General features: G+C 35.1%; 1 protein-coding gene and 1 pseudogene across 1 annotated transcript; both read right to left on the minus strand.

Annotated features, from left to right (window-relative positions):
- Nucleotides 1-543: 543 nt before the first annotated feature.
- Nucleotides 544-3,910, minus strand: LOC113704102 (uncharacterized). Its single transcript, XM_027225765.2, has 3 exons — nucleotides 3,618-3,910; nucleotides 1,155-1,277; nucleotides 544-1,037 (listed from the first exon to the last, which is right to left on the minus strand). The coding sequence occupies exons 1-3, from the start codon at nucleotides 3,769-3,771 to the stop codon at nucleotides 826-828; spliced, it is 489 nt and encodes a 162-aa protein (XP_027081566.1). The 5' UTR covers nucleotides 3,772-3,910; the 3' UTR covers nucleotides 544-825.
- Nucleotides 3,911-7,114: 3,204 nt separating this feature from the next.
- Nucleotides 7,115-8,913, minus strand: LOC113704809 (7-deoxyloganetin glucosyltransferase-like; annotated as a pseudogene).
- Between the last annotated feature and the right edge of the window lie 4,212 nt (nucleotides 8,914-13,125).

The following is a 13,125-nucleotide window of genomic DNA, read 5'->3' on the forward strand; positions in this document are numbered from 1 at the left end:
CTTACTTTTCTCCTTTTCAGATCTTGTTTTAAGATAGTTTAGGGGCTTGGTAGAGTTCGGGGGTGTGTCCCAAACTCTGGTCTTCTCCCACCATTGACAAGCTTTGATTGCTCACTGTTGTTTTCTGTCCAAAGATTGTTGAAGAGCTTGGGTCATGAGGTTCAATCACTGGGGACTTGGGGTCTTAAATGTGGGGTTCTATTTTAGGTAGAAAATGGAATGAAGATGGAAAACTTCAAATTTTGCTTAGCCTACCACATAAAGTTGGAGGATTTTGTTGCCTGGCTTTAGTTTGCATCGATATATTTCTTTGGAATTACCACTTGGGGTGTAAACGCCAGCAGAGCTGTTATGATTATTGCCCAGAAAAGCCTTCAGATATTAGCGCAAGAAAATTTCACATCTGCTAGGGTTACCATAAGTAAATTCATTTTTACGTCTAACACTAACATGACAAAATTTAGCCCCAATTCAGCTCCTGATAAGATAACTATGGCGTATTGGCCTTCAGATATCATCATAACTCGCAAGTAGAAAAGAAGGTTTTGGATAATTCAAAGCTGTCGTATAACTTCAATTTCAAAGCAACTACATTTTGGTATCTTGATCACTGGATTTTTCTTGTACACAAAATCCTTCCTGCTAATGGTTTCAAAAGTTTTGCTCTCCTATAACATCAAAATAAGAAATGCATTCACTTAAACTGATCTGTTCTGAGCATAGATGATGAATGCATTACAATCCTCGGGCGTTAAATCTAAAATGTCAAAACTTGATCACAACAAAGCCTGAGATGCAGTCTCATTGAAAAATTGCTCTGAGATATTACTTCTTTGTCTGAGTGAAGAACTTGGTAACAACATAACAGTCTGGTGGTGTAATATTTGTATAGTAGTTTTGGATGGTATCTGTAATTTCAAACCCAAAGTTCTTATAAAACTTGATGGCATCTTCATTGTTGGTCTGCACATGCAAGAAAATCTCACCAATATTCTCCTTGGTACAAAGGTCCAGCACATGCTTCAAAAGCTTTGTACCTACACAAATCCAATATCCACATTAGCTAAGCAAATAACAGTTTAAGATCATTAAAGTGAAGGTAGGCTGTTAAGGTAGATCTACTTAATAAAAGAGAAAAAAGAAAAATCACTTACCAATACCCAAACCACGATATGGTGCCAAAACACCTAAAGTCATTATGTATACACAATCAGCACCTCCTTCCTTCTTCTCTTTCCGACATGCAATTGAACCAACACAGATATCACTGTAGTATGCTGGGTGAAGCACAAAAACCATGTAAAATTCCAAGTGAAAAATTGTTTACCTAAGGTGTTAAAATACATGTTCACATTGTCTTATGCTTTCCTCAATACTGAAGATTCCATTTAACAAGAATGAGAGACAAGATCAAACCAGGGATAAGTAACACTAAACTTACTAGAGTACTTAGAGTACTTAATCTATAACCGACGTGCGATAGTTACTTTCAGGAAAGAAAATCACCCACCTTCATTGCGCCACTTTAACCCCACCAATTTTATTGTTTTATGTTTAAAAAATCAGTGAGGTATCCAGCAAAAGAGACGCAGGGATATGTCTGTCCATCAACATCTCAGAATTTACCCCATGCCTTAAAAGAAGTCCACGTGTCTTCCCAAGTCAGGGTAATTGGAGCACTTTATGCGTGAGATAATTGAAACACTCCATTATGACATTTATGATGATGAGTTTTGGAATATCTCCCGATGGATCAATGGTGTTACTGTAGTAATGAGCCTCAAATTACTTTTACATCAAGAATTTCTTTCTGTCTTAATATGCATAATGAAGCAGCTTGTTCCATACTAAGTCCACCAAATTCACACAAGTAAAAGAAGAGGAGGAATGACCCATGAAGAGCAAGAGCTGACTAAGCACATAACTGGAGGATGATGATGTGTATTGATAGAATGTTGATCATGGGAATCTTGGGACTTTGTTGGATGACTTCCCGCAGCTGCAGAGCACCATCTTATTGAATTTGCCTTACAGAGGGTTGCTCTTTCTTCCTTAAGACCCAACTGCTACTGCTACGGCTACTACTACTTTCTCTGGATAGCTTTTGCCCATGTTTTACATTGTGATGCAAGGATTCTATTTTAGGTTCAGTAATTGTTCTTTCATCATTTAAGTTACATTGCAGAAACATGTTGATTTATCTCCTCAAAGAATCCGTACTTACCCAAGCTATCCATAATGGTGCATTCAATTACTTTTGTGATTACCTTTATTTTGTTGAAAGGCAGTAAAGAGCAACAAGCCTAGCAAGATAGGCATGACCTATATGTTACTCTTTAACAAACACACAGTACGATTCATTGCAGAAACATGTTGATTTATCTCCTCAGAGAATCCGTACTTGCCCGACCGATCCCTAATGGCGCATTCAATTACTTTTATTTTTATCTTTAATTTGTTAAAAGGCAGCAAAAAGCAACAAGCCTAGCAAGATAGGCATGACCTATATGTAACTCTTCAACAAACACAAAGTATGACCTATAAAGTATTCTATTAAGTTATGTATTGTGATAGTCACTTGTACTTAAACCTGATGATAGTGGATTTCCTCTAAATCAAAAAAGTTTTGGCCTTCCAGTGCTGCAGTTACCTGATCTCCTAAACATCTTTTTATGTTTCTATTGCCTCTATATTTTGCATCTTGAGATGAAACATGAAGTCGGGCACAATAAAAACATCACTTCTAGAATAAAGGCGGAAGGTATAAATCATTTGAATAGAGCCATCATATAAAAACCTAGAAACAAATATAGGTTAATTAATCTAATACAGATCCCAACAAGAGTTTATCATGGATCCCTCTTAAACACAATGCAATATGCTAAGGTTTATACATCCAAGTATGTCAGATCACACAGATATAATAAAATTCAGGGAAATACTAGAGTATTCAAGGCAAAAGCAACCGCCAAAACTATAGAGTTAGAACATTTTATCACAATAAAGTGACCTTTTATCACAGTAATCTAAGACCTAACAAGGGAAGGTGACCTTTTATCATTTAATGCCCATAATACTGAATTCAACTTTGAAACATATGAAAATCCTTGATTACTATAATCAACATTTAGCCTCCTCCAATTACTTCAATTACGCCATCAACTCCAAAATGCTAAACCACAAGTCAAACACATCAGAAAAACAAAACCACTAGCAAGACAGATTTCGTACAACTGCAAATTCATATCAAACAGACTAACTCATAAAATCAAAAGTAAAAACATAAAGAGGATGAATTTCTATTTCCATCTCCAGTTTCTTGAACCTAACAACCTCAAATAAAAACGCTTCAATGATTGGAGAGGATAGGAACAAAAGCATTCATTTGAAAAAAGGGTCATATTAAAAGACACCAACCCGTAAGATTCAAATTGAGTTACTACCATTTTTACCATTTTACTGCACGTAAAAAAAATGGAATAAGCCAACTACAGATAACCAGATGATAAAACTGGAAAAAAAATGTGAAACTTTATGCACGGGAAGCAAAAAAAGAAAAAAACACCCAGATGATAAATTGAAAAAAAAAATTGAAAAACCCAGAAAGGAAATTGTACCAAGCTTGGTAAATTCGCCGGAGTTAAGAGCATCAGTATAGTATTTTTTGTTGTAACGGACTGGGAAAAGGGCAATATTGAGCTTCTTCAGCTGCATTATATTCTTGTCCCTCACTCCATCCAAGGAAATTGCTACTTCTCTCCCAGCCCCCATTTTTATTTTTAATGTTATTAATTTATTTGGTCTATTTAGGAATGATAATTCGGGGAGATTTTAATGGAAATATCAGAGAAGAAAAGGGCAAAGGCCAAAGAATGGAGCTCTTGTTGAGGGGCTGCGGCAGCACTGCAATGGAAGAAGGGAAAGCGAAAGGGAAAGGGAAATCAAATGATGATGATCAGTTAAGCGACGTCGTATGAAGTTATGATTCTTTTTTGTGTTTTGGTCCTCAATTCCTTATAAATTTGGGTTTAGACGCCCTGAGAAAGGTTTGTAATTATATCTATAATCCTTTTGTTTCACTGAACTACTATTGGACCAAAAATATTGGAACCGATTTTTTTCATCGCATGAGTTATAAAATTGGTTGTCAGCTTTTGCTTTTCTTAAAGCTCAATATTGAAAATTTATTGAACGAACTGAAAAGTAAAAATTTTTCCTTTGATATGGTTTCAAAAGCTAAATGTTAATATATTTGATTTTAAGCTCCTTTAAGCTTAAGATAATCAACATTTAAAAACTAAAAATAGTTTAAAATAATTTAAAATGGCTTTTAATCTTAAAAGAAGTTATAGTAAAGTGTCTTTATACAAGTGAGAAGAAGCCCTTAATTGTTAAAATTATCCTAGACGTCTATGATAGTTCCAGTTGACTAGGAATAAAATATACACAATCAAGTTTGTAATTCTTTTTAATTTTCTTATTTATTTTGAGTGTAGATATCCATTTTGAATTATTTCTGCTAATTTTATGAACTTTTTAATTTTTCAATTTTAAACAATACAAAATGGTTAGAAAAATCCTATTTTATTAGCTTCAATTGGACCATTTCTGCTTTCTTGTATTTTCTTTCCCAAAATGAATAAGGAGGGTCTTATGGTTAGCCCATTTGTTTGTTAGGTCTAGTTCTCACTAGGTTTTTCAAATTTTCTTAAAAAATCACTTAATTTTGAACCTAACAGTCATTAACTAATGCCCACTACCACTTGCTAGAAATATCTAAGAAATACATTGAAGAAAAAAAATTCTTTGCATAAAGTAGAAGGTGAATGGTACTATTTTGCAAGAAAACAAAATTAAAGCATAAAAAAGATAATGTTGACTTTTCCTTCATAAACTAATTGTTAATTAGGGATAGTTACATAGTTTTGGCTGGGACTTGGGATTAGGGATGTCAACGGGTTCGGGTTGGAATTGAAAATTTCGGACCTGGACCCGGGTTCGTTTTTATGTAGTAGACCCGAACTCTACCCGTATACCGGACGGGTTTTGATGTTAGATTCCAGAGTCGGGTCTGGGTCGGAATCGGGTCTAAAGGATTCAAATTTAAATATTTCAAAATTAAATTCAAAATCAATTACAAATCCAATTTCCAAACTTAAACAAATCAAATTACAAACTAAATCACAAATAACTCGCAATAGTCAATCCAAAACTAACTACAAATTAATTTACAAAGTCATTACTAAATTGTTAATTTGGAAAAAGAAAATATTTAGAAATATTTATATTTTACAATTATTAATATATTGTTCGGATCTGGGTCGAATACAGGTCGGAATCCTATATTCCGTATCCGATCTGTTTTTTGTTAGAGTAAACGGGTTCGGATCCAAATATCGGAATTATTTTTCAACCCAAATCCCAAAAAAATTATCGAATCCGAGTCAGGTCCGACAAATCCGACCTGTTGACACCCCTAATTGGGACTTGGAATACACCATTTAGAACTCCACTTACAAGTTGAGGGACGTAACAAACACTTGTTCAGGGACCAAATAAGACCACGGAGAAAAGTTGATGGACTATTGAAATTAATTACGCAACCTGAAAAGGAAAATTTATAAGCCATACATCTTTAAGTTTAGAGAATATGTATTTTTACCTTTTTGTTGTTATACTTTTTAATCCCATAAATTAGTCAAAAATAATCTATCCTGCAAATTTTTGCAACTATTGCCTTTTATGAAAATGTTATTAAAATGATAAGTAGAATATTTTGATACTTTCACATAAAATATGAGTTGTCTATTTCTAGATTATGAGAAATTAGAAAAGATTTGAAGAAAGTTAATTACTTCAGAAAAGTCATGATTTCTTTAAGAAACTCTAGTTCTCATTGCTCAAATATTCAAAATTCCCTCTTATTTAAGAATCACTTATATCCAAGATTTAAGAATAGATTCTATTAGAAGCATTCAAAGCTTTTTCAGATTACAACTTAGGCATTGTTTGATAACTCAATTCAACATTTAAATTTAATGGATTCAAATCTTAATATATCCAGACCGTGTAATAACGAAAAACTGAACATCTGAATTAATTAAGTGGCACTGAATTTTTTAAACAAAACTTGCTCCCAAAATTAAATGATAAGCTATTCACTTATCACCATATATTAAATTTAATACTTAACAATTCAATAATTTAATAGATTCAGATTTCAGTTTTCAAATTTCAGTTTTATCAAATACACCATTAGGCTTTAAATTTACTTATCCAAAACACTTGGCCTTTAAATTTCAGTTTTTTTTTTTGTTGAATTACGACGAGGGACGAATTTCAAAGGGGCAAACAAAAGAAAGGCGGATTTTGATTTAGTTAAAAATAAAATGCTAGGGGATTTACTTGTAAGAATGAAAGCTCAAGAATGTACAAAATATTTAATGAAACATCAAGGGTTTACGGACATGTATATTAACAAGAAATTTGATGTTTCACTGCTTCTTTTTTTTTAAAAAATTTTGACAGCTTATTAGCAACGACATCAAGGCCTTACGGATATGTATATTCAAGAGCGTGAAGCACTGGGTGTTAGCTAAATCAGATAATCCGAGAGTATCAGCAGCCTGTTTGTTTAACCAAAGTTCGAAAGCCTTTGGACCGTTAAAGGAGCTTCTCTCGGACAAAAGCCCTCCAATATACGGAGAAATTCATGCTTCTGGATGCCTCTCGATTTTCAAATCAAAGCGGTTGGATGGTAAGCCAGTGCTAGATCACTTTGAAATATGAATTTAGTGTCAATTATAAGGATGACAAGGTCATCCTGGAAGACAAAGCAAATGCAGACTGATATGTGTATTGTAATTTATAAGCTGCAATGCTCATCTTTTAAAAGTTACTGTCATACTTGGAAAGTAAAATGACTTTTATGGAAATAAGATTGAGAGGTTGTTAACTAGTTATTGCACAAGAGGAGTTATTAGCTCAAAGTAGAAGGTGAATGGTGCTTTTTTTTTATAAAAGAAAAAATAATAGAAGTATAAGAATTTCTTCAAGGCACAATGTATATACTTTTAACGTTCAATGTGGTAAACTATGACTATCCACACAAAGCTCGAGGGTGAAGTATGATTAACCCTAAAAACAACTATTCAATCTTTGTCCATCAAGATTTCTTTTGAACATTATTATGAACTCAACTTTTATCCTTTCTTTTTTTTTTTTTCACACATTAAAATCAAATTCAAGGAACTTCCACCTTGTCCTGCAGGTTATTAGTTATTTGGACAATATAGGGAGAAGCAAGTCCTTGATAAGTTGGTCCAAATTCTGGTAAGACTGTCCGTTTGGTCCTGCAGCTGCTTCACCTTTGTTCTTCCAGTCCAAAGCCTTGTTCCTCATCTTTTGTCCCTTCTCACCATCCATCAGTTCTCTCACAAGCACCTCTACTTTGCCTCTCTGCACATCATTGTTGATCTCCATTTCCCACTCCGCGCAGCTATACCTGCAGTTGGTCTGCTTCTACGAGAAAAAGGGCCAGCAGATAACAGGTACGCCTACACAAATACTTTCTAAAGTCGAGTTCCATCCGCAATGTGTTAAGAACCCTCCAATTACAGGATGGTTTAGAACTTGTTCTGGTGAGCACCAGCATGCCTCTTTCTTTAGTTTTGGTCAGAAACTCTAGTGGCAAGACGGCTGCATCATCACCAGCAACCATATCAGGTCTTATAATCCACAGGAATGATTTCTTGCTGTTTGCAAGTCCCCAAGCAACCTCTATAAGCTGGTGAGCAGTTATCAGTCACTTATCACTGTTATGCTGCCAAAGTTCACATACACCACTGACTTTGGATCTTTATCATTGAGCCATTCGATACAACCTGGTTCTTCTCTCCAGAGATCTGAACTGATGGATGTGAGGCTTTCGTCATGAATTTGATTAAGCATTAGTTGTAAGGGACTGGTGCTATAAACGTGAGGATACATGGCAGAAAGGGCATCAAGAGAACTGTGCTCGAAGTCATGAAAAGTATTCAAGACGACAGCTGAACCTCTGGCGATATTCTTAACTTCTCCAATGATAAATTGAACATTAAATCGTCTGCCACAGTTGTTCTTATGTAACTTGGAAGATCCCTCAATCGTATGTTGCCTTTCATTCCAGGAATCCAAGTTTCGCATACCCAAATAACTGTTTGTGACATAGCTCATATCTGTTGATCAAAAGGCAAACGATTAATCACTTCAGTTGCTTAAAAAGGTATCTGTAAGCACCTAATTATCCAAGTCATCAGATCACAAATACAATTAACTGGATCAATGAATCTGAAAATACAGATCAATAGTGCATCAGAAATTGAACGTACCTTTGAGAGGTATGTGTCCCTGTTTAACATGGTGGCAATACTGCATGTACGCTAACATGCCGTAAGCACTAGGAGTCCAAAAAAGTACTTCGGGAAGGCCAAATTGTTGGGCAGCTTTGACGGTGAAGCTCATGATGCCATCGGAGATTATGCAAGTCACTGGAGGGACATCTGGGGCAGCCTTGGAAAGTCTCGAAAGGAGGCTAGAAAAGGGAGCTAAACATGTCTTGGAGGTGGATTTAGAGAGAGAGAGCATGTCTTGGGCGGAGTCGGCATCAGAAGGAGGCATGCCATCAGGGATGGTCTCGAACCTGAAATCAGGCAGGTCATTGCATTCTTTGTTCACAAATGTTATGTAGAAGCCCTTGTGGTGGAGGAGTTTAGCTAGTTTTAGTATTGGGTTGATATGACTAAGTGCTGGATATGGAATGCATACAGCATGTGGCTTATTGCTTGCTGCAATGGAATCCATCTTTCTCACTATAGCACCTCACAATGCAAACGATGTTATGGCACCTCTCAAGTCTCAACACCGCTTGATGTATCTCTATCTTCCAGAATAGCCTATTCTAATTATAGAAATGTCTGTTAGGACAAATCAGTTGGGGTTGGAAATGTTGCTACATATATTGTCAATAATACCAAATAGTGGCCAACAAGTAAACTGGCTGACTGATCTGTTATACCTCACAATCATTGCTAGCTGTTCTTCCCACCAGACAGAGTTCTCAGGGCAAGGTGGTGAATGCATGCAAATTTCTTAGAATAATGTTAAAAGAAATATTGCAAGAATAGGGTATTTGGGGGGTATTTTGTTCTTCCCAGAATCTGTCGGCTGTGAGTAGTTTTGCTTGATATGGACTTTTCATGAATGTGCCCATCTACACATATTAGATTAATCTTTTCATATACTGAAAGTGTATACACAATCAACGTTGAATAGATGGATAATAATTATGCAAAATTTGAATTTAAAATTTAACTTTTACACGTGTCATAGATCCAATGATGACAATATATATGTTGTGAGTATATATAAGATTTACTCTGTTTTATTTATTAGATTCACATTGAAGGTGAGATTTAGTCTCCCTCCTGCATTTCATTTTCTTTCTCAATCAATAACTACCAAGCTAGATACGACTCAAGTGACAAAAAGAAATTACAAGATAACCCACCTTCTTGATTTGATTTTAGAGATTTTTATATTTATGTCTATCGTTTAATAATATTGTGATTTAAAGTTGACTTTTGCCGGTGGACTCTAAAAAATTACACATTCAATATCTACCAATTTTTCAATCATCCCAAAATTATCAAATAATCGGGCTCACATAGTCGATATAGAATCAACTTCTCAAATTAAACGAGACAAAACTTGAACTTGTTGAGAAGTTGACACCAGATAAACTAAACTTTTTTTTTTGGTACAATGGAGGGCTTTCGAACCATTAGTTTGGGACAAGTCTTGGGGTAACCACCCCTGCAATGTCCTCTGCTAAAATATTCTAAACCCCATTAGGTGGATCCTGCAAAACTGTAAACCCCATCTCTCACTCTAAACTACTGACAGGTGTTGAGCCTGTACAATAATAAATATTTACTCAATTAAAATACAAATTTTATATATAGGGTGAGTAGGGTCGAATCCACATGAATTGGGGACAATTCCTTTATTCTGGAGTTCAGAGTCTTGGGGGTTTTTTATACAATTGATGATAATTAAACAATTCAGATAAATTAAATAAAATAAAAACTAAATGACAATTTAGTAAAATTAAATCAATAATGAATAATTTCTAACTAAGAAATAACTTTGGAAATGGTTCATTCAATTGATTATAGATGCAATAATAATTTCATTCACTCACTATTAAACAAGTTATAACTGTCAAACACGCGATGACAATCAATTTCTCCTTACTGTTTCGGTGATCAAGGTACGACCGTTAATTACTTCTCTAATCAATAAATAACTTTAGGTACGACTGTAGAGTTCAATTTCTATGGTGAAATAACACGCTATGAGGATTATTTTAAATTAGCTCATATGTTCCTCTGATACAAATCCAATCATGTCAGTCGCCACTAATTTAAAGCAATTAAATAATTATGGATTTAACTACTCTTACTAGTTTTAGGTTATTAGATTAAATTAAATATCGGACCCTTGATATTCAAATAAAATAATAACTATAAGAAATTAAATTAGAGAATGTACGAATATCAGTAAAATAAAGGAAATAAATATAATCAATTCGATCTCACAATTTTAGATAAATCACATCCTCCATTGTTTCTTGACTAGAAAGAAGCATTTAGCTCATCGTCAAGGAAAAGCCACGCACGAAATAGTTGAGTTTATGCCTACGGCCATTCTCTAAAAAGTGCGATGAAAAGTATCGAATTGCCTAGAAAAGGCAAAACGTCTCTTTGTTTCTTCTGAAAAGAAGAAAAACTACCTACTACTACTTCTACCAGTCTCTTAATTTGGAGAAGGGAAAAGATAAAGAAACCTACTTCCTCCTCCTGTTCCGTTTCCTAAGACCACTAGACTAGTTCTACTTAGCAAAAAATTCAATTTCCAATCGGCCTTGGCACTTTTCAAAAAGTCAAGATAGTAAGAATGGACTAGTGTCCTATTACAAACGAAAGAATACCCATTCGGCCAAATCTGATCCTCACGACTTTGATTCAGAGTTGAAAATCTTCTTACCTGCCAAATCTCGAGTTTTCGGACGTACAGAATTTAGGTTTTCGACGTGCTCATGCCGAATAACAAATATAGTGAAGAAATCACGCCATTTAATTTCTTTTTACTTCAAATCTCTGCAACTAATACAAATTATCAAAAATAAGTAAAATTCACCGATTAACGCAATGTTTGGTAAAATAAAAGAGAGAAACAACTATAAAATAAATGATAAAAATGCAACCTATCAACTGCACTTAGCCAGATAATCTGCAACTCTATTTCCTTCTCTCCATGTGTGTGTTAGATTACACTCCCAATCTCTACTCAATAATTCTATAATTTTCCTGACCAAGTTTGAATGTGGCCCTACTTTGCAGTCCTCTTCGACCAGCATTACACTTGAAAGTGAGTCAGTTTCCACTTCCACTCGCCTTATCCCTTCTTCCTAGGCCAATTCCAACCCTTGGACAATGCCCCATAACTCAGCAGTTGTGTTGCTTGTTATTCCCAAATTAACGCAAAAACCCTTCTTCCACACCCACATTTCATCCCTTATGACACCTCTTGCTCCTGCAACTCCAAGTCTTCCAGTAGACGCACCATCAACGTTCACCTTCATCCATCCCGTCGTTGGTTTCTTCCATCGTATTCCTATCCATTCAACTGAGTTCAGCAGTTGTGTTTCTCCCTATCCTGAGTACGTCTTATTCCTCCTTGATCAAGTTCATTAGCTTGTTCCACGGCATTCTAAGTTGTTGGTAGGCTCCTCCTGCGTTGACTGTGTTTCTGGCTGACCAGGCATAATACACTATATGTTGAAATGCAACTTGCCAGCAAATATCTTCCCACTAAACTTTAATAAGCCATTTGAGCCGTCAAAGTTTCTAAATCAATGATAGATTCCTCATATTCCTTCTCTTTATCAACAGAACTTCTGTCCACAGCAAAATGATCCACATAAGAGGCTTGATTCATAGGTCCTTTATCATGTTGAATCATCAGATACGAAGAAGGCACAGAAAAACTAAGATCAATCAATGCCTGAAGCATATAAACCTGATTAATCAATGCCATCAGCAACATGGGATCCCCACAATGCGCACCAAAATCAGCATTCTTAGAACACAAATTCCGTAACGAAAACTCCTCCAATTGAAGGGACTGTTAATTGAGAATACCAGATAAAAGAGGCTTGATTCATAGGTCCTTTATCCTGTTGCAAAATGGAATTAGCAATGTTCACTAGTGCCTGCTTAGGAGCAAAAACTTGCTTCAAAGGACGCTTGCCCTAATTAACTACCACCTCTTAAGAGATTAAGCTCAGGATTCTTACGAAAACAAGCAGATTTAGAATGTCCTATTTTCGAACAAAACTTATAGAAGTGAGGCCATTTTTCGTATTCAATTTGTGCCAAAAACCGTAAGAATCATCACCAATTCATACTCCTTTTTTGGGTTCGAGCGCAACGTCCAATACCACTAAAGGACGGGCATTGGAAGGCCGCTTCAAGGTAGTCATAGCTTTGTTAAATTGCAACGGATTAAACTATAAATTTTGATTAAATATTGCTTATCAGAGAATGAAATAAGTACTTCCGGCAAACTAATCCATATAGGGACTAAAAAATGACTCTTGATTTGGCCTAAAATCAATTATAGCGTCTATAACTTTAAAACTTCCAGATGTCTGTTGATGTTACTTTTGCTCTTTAGAAATTAATTTTGATTCAACACCCAACTCTACAAAATTAATAACTGTTCGAACGTGAGAATAGGATCAAAAGAGGATAGAACATGAGTAATCCCCTTTTAAGAGTTTAAAGCTACAAGTATTATTACCTAACATATTGATTTGGTTTGACATTATTGCCACTTCTATACAAAACGCAACCTACATTTACAAGGTCTTCACAGCATTCCAAAAAAAAAAAAAAAATGCAAATGCAATTTGCCAAACAGACATCAAATCCATAGTGTGTCATACAAAATTTGGTTAATTGAGTTAAAGTTATATAAATATCAGGTTTATTTCTTCTTCGGTAGTTAAAACAAACCTAAACA

Source organism: Coffea arabica, chromosome 8e (assembly GCF_036785885.1).
Source record: "Coffea arabica cultivar ET-39 chromosome 8e, Coffea Arabica ET-39 HiFi, whole genome shotgun sequence".
In the NCBI taxonomy this organism is placed as follows: domain Eukaryota; kingdom Viridiplantae; phylum Streptophyta; class Magnoliopsida; order Gentianales; family Rubiaceae; genus Coffea; species Coffea arabica.

Coding starts and splice junctions, on each gene's coding strand:
- LOC113704102 (XM_027225765.2), bottom strand. CDS start 3,771: ATGGGGGCTGGGAGAGAAGTAGCAATTTCCTTGGATGGAGTGAGGGAC. Junction 1,278..3,617: donor CGGCGAATTTACCAAGCTTG/GTACAATTTCCT, acceptor TGCTTCACCCAG/CATACTACAGTGATATCTGT. Junction 1,038..1,154: donor ATATCGTGGTTTGGGTATTG/GTAAGTGATTTT, acceptor GGATTTGTGTAG/GTACAAAGCTTTTGAAGCAT.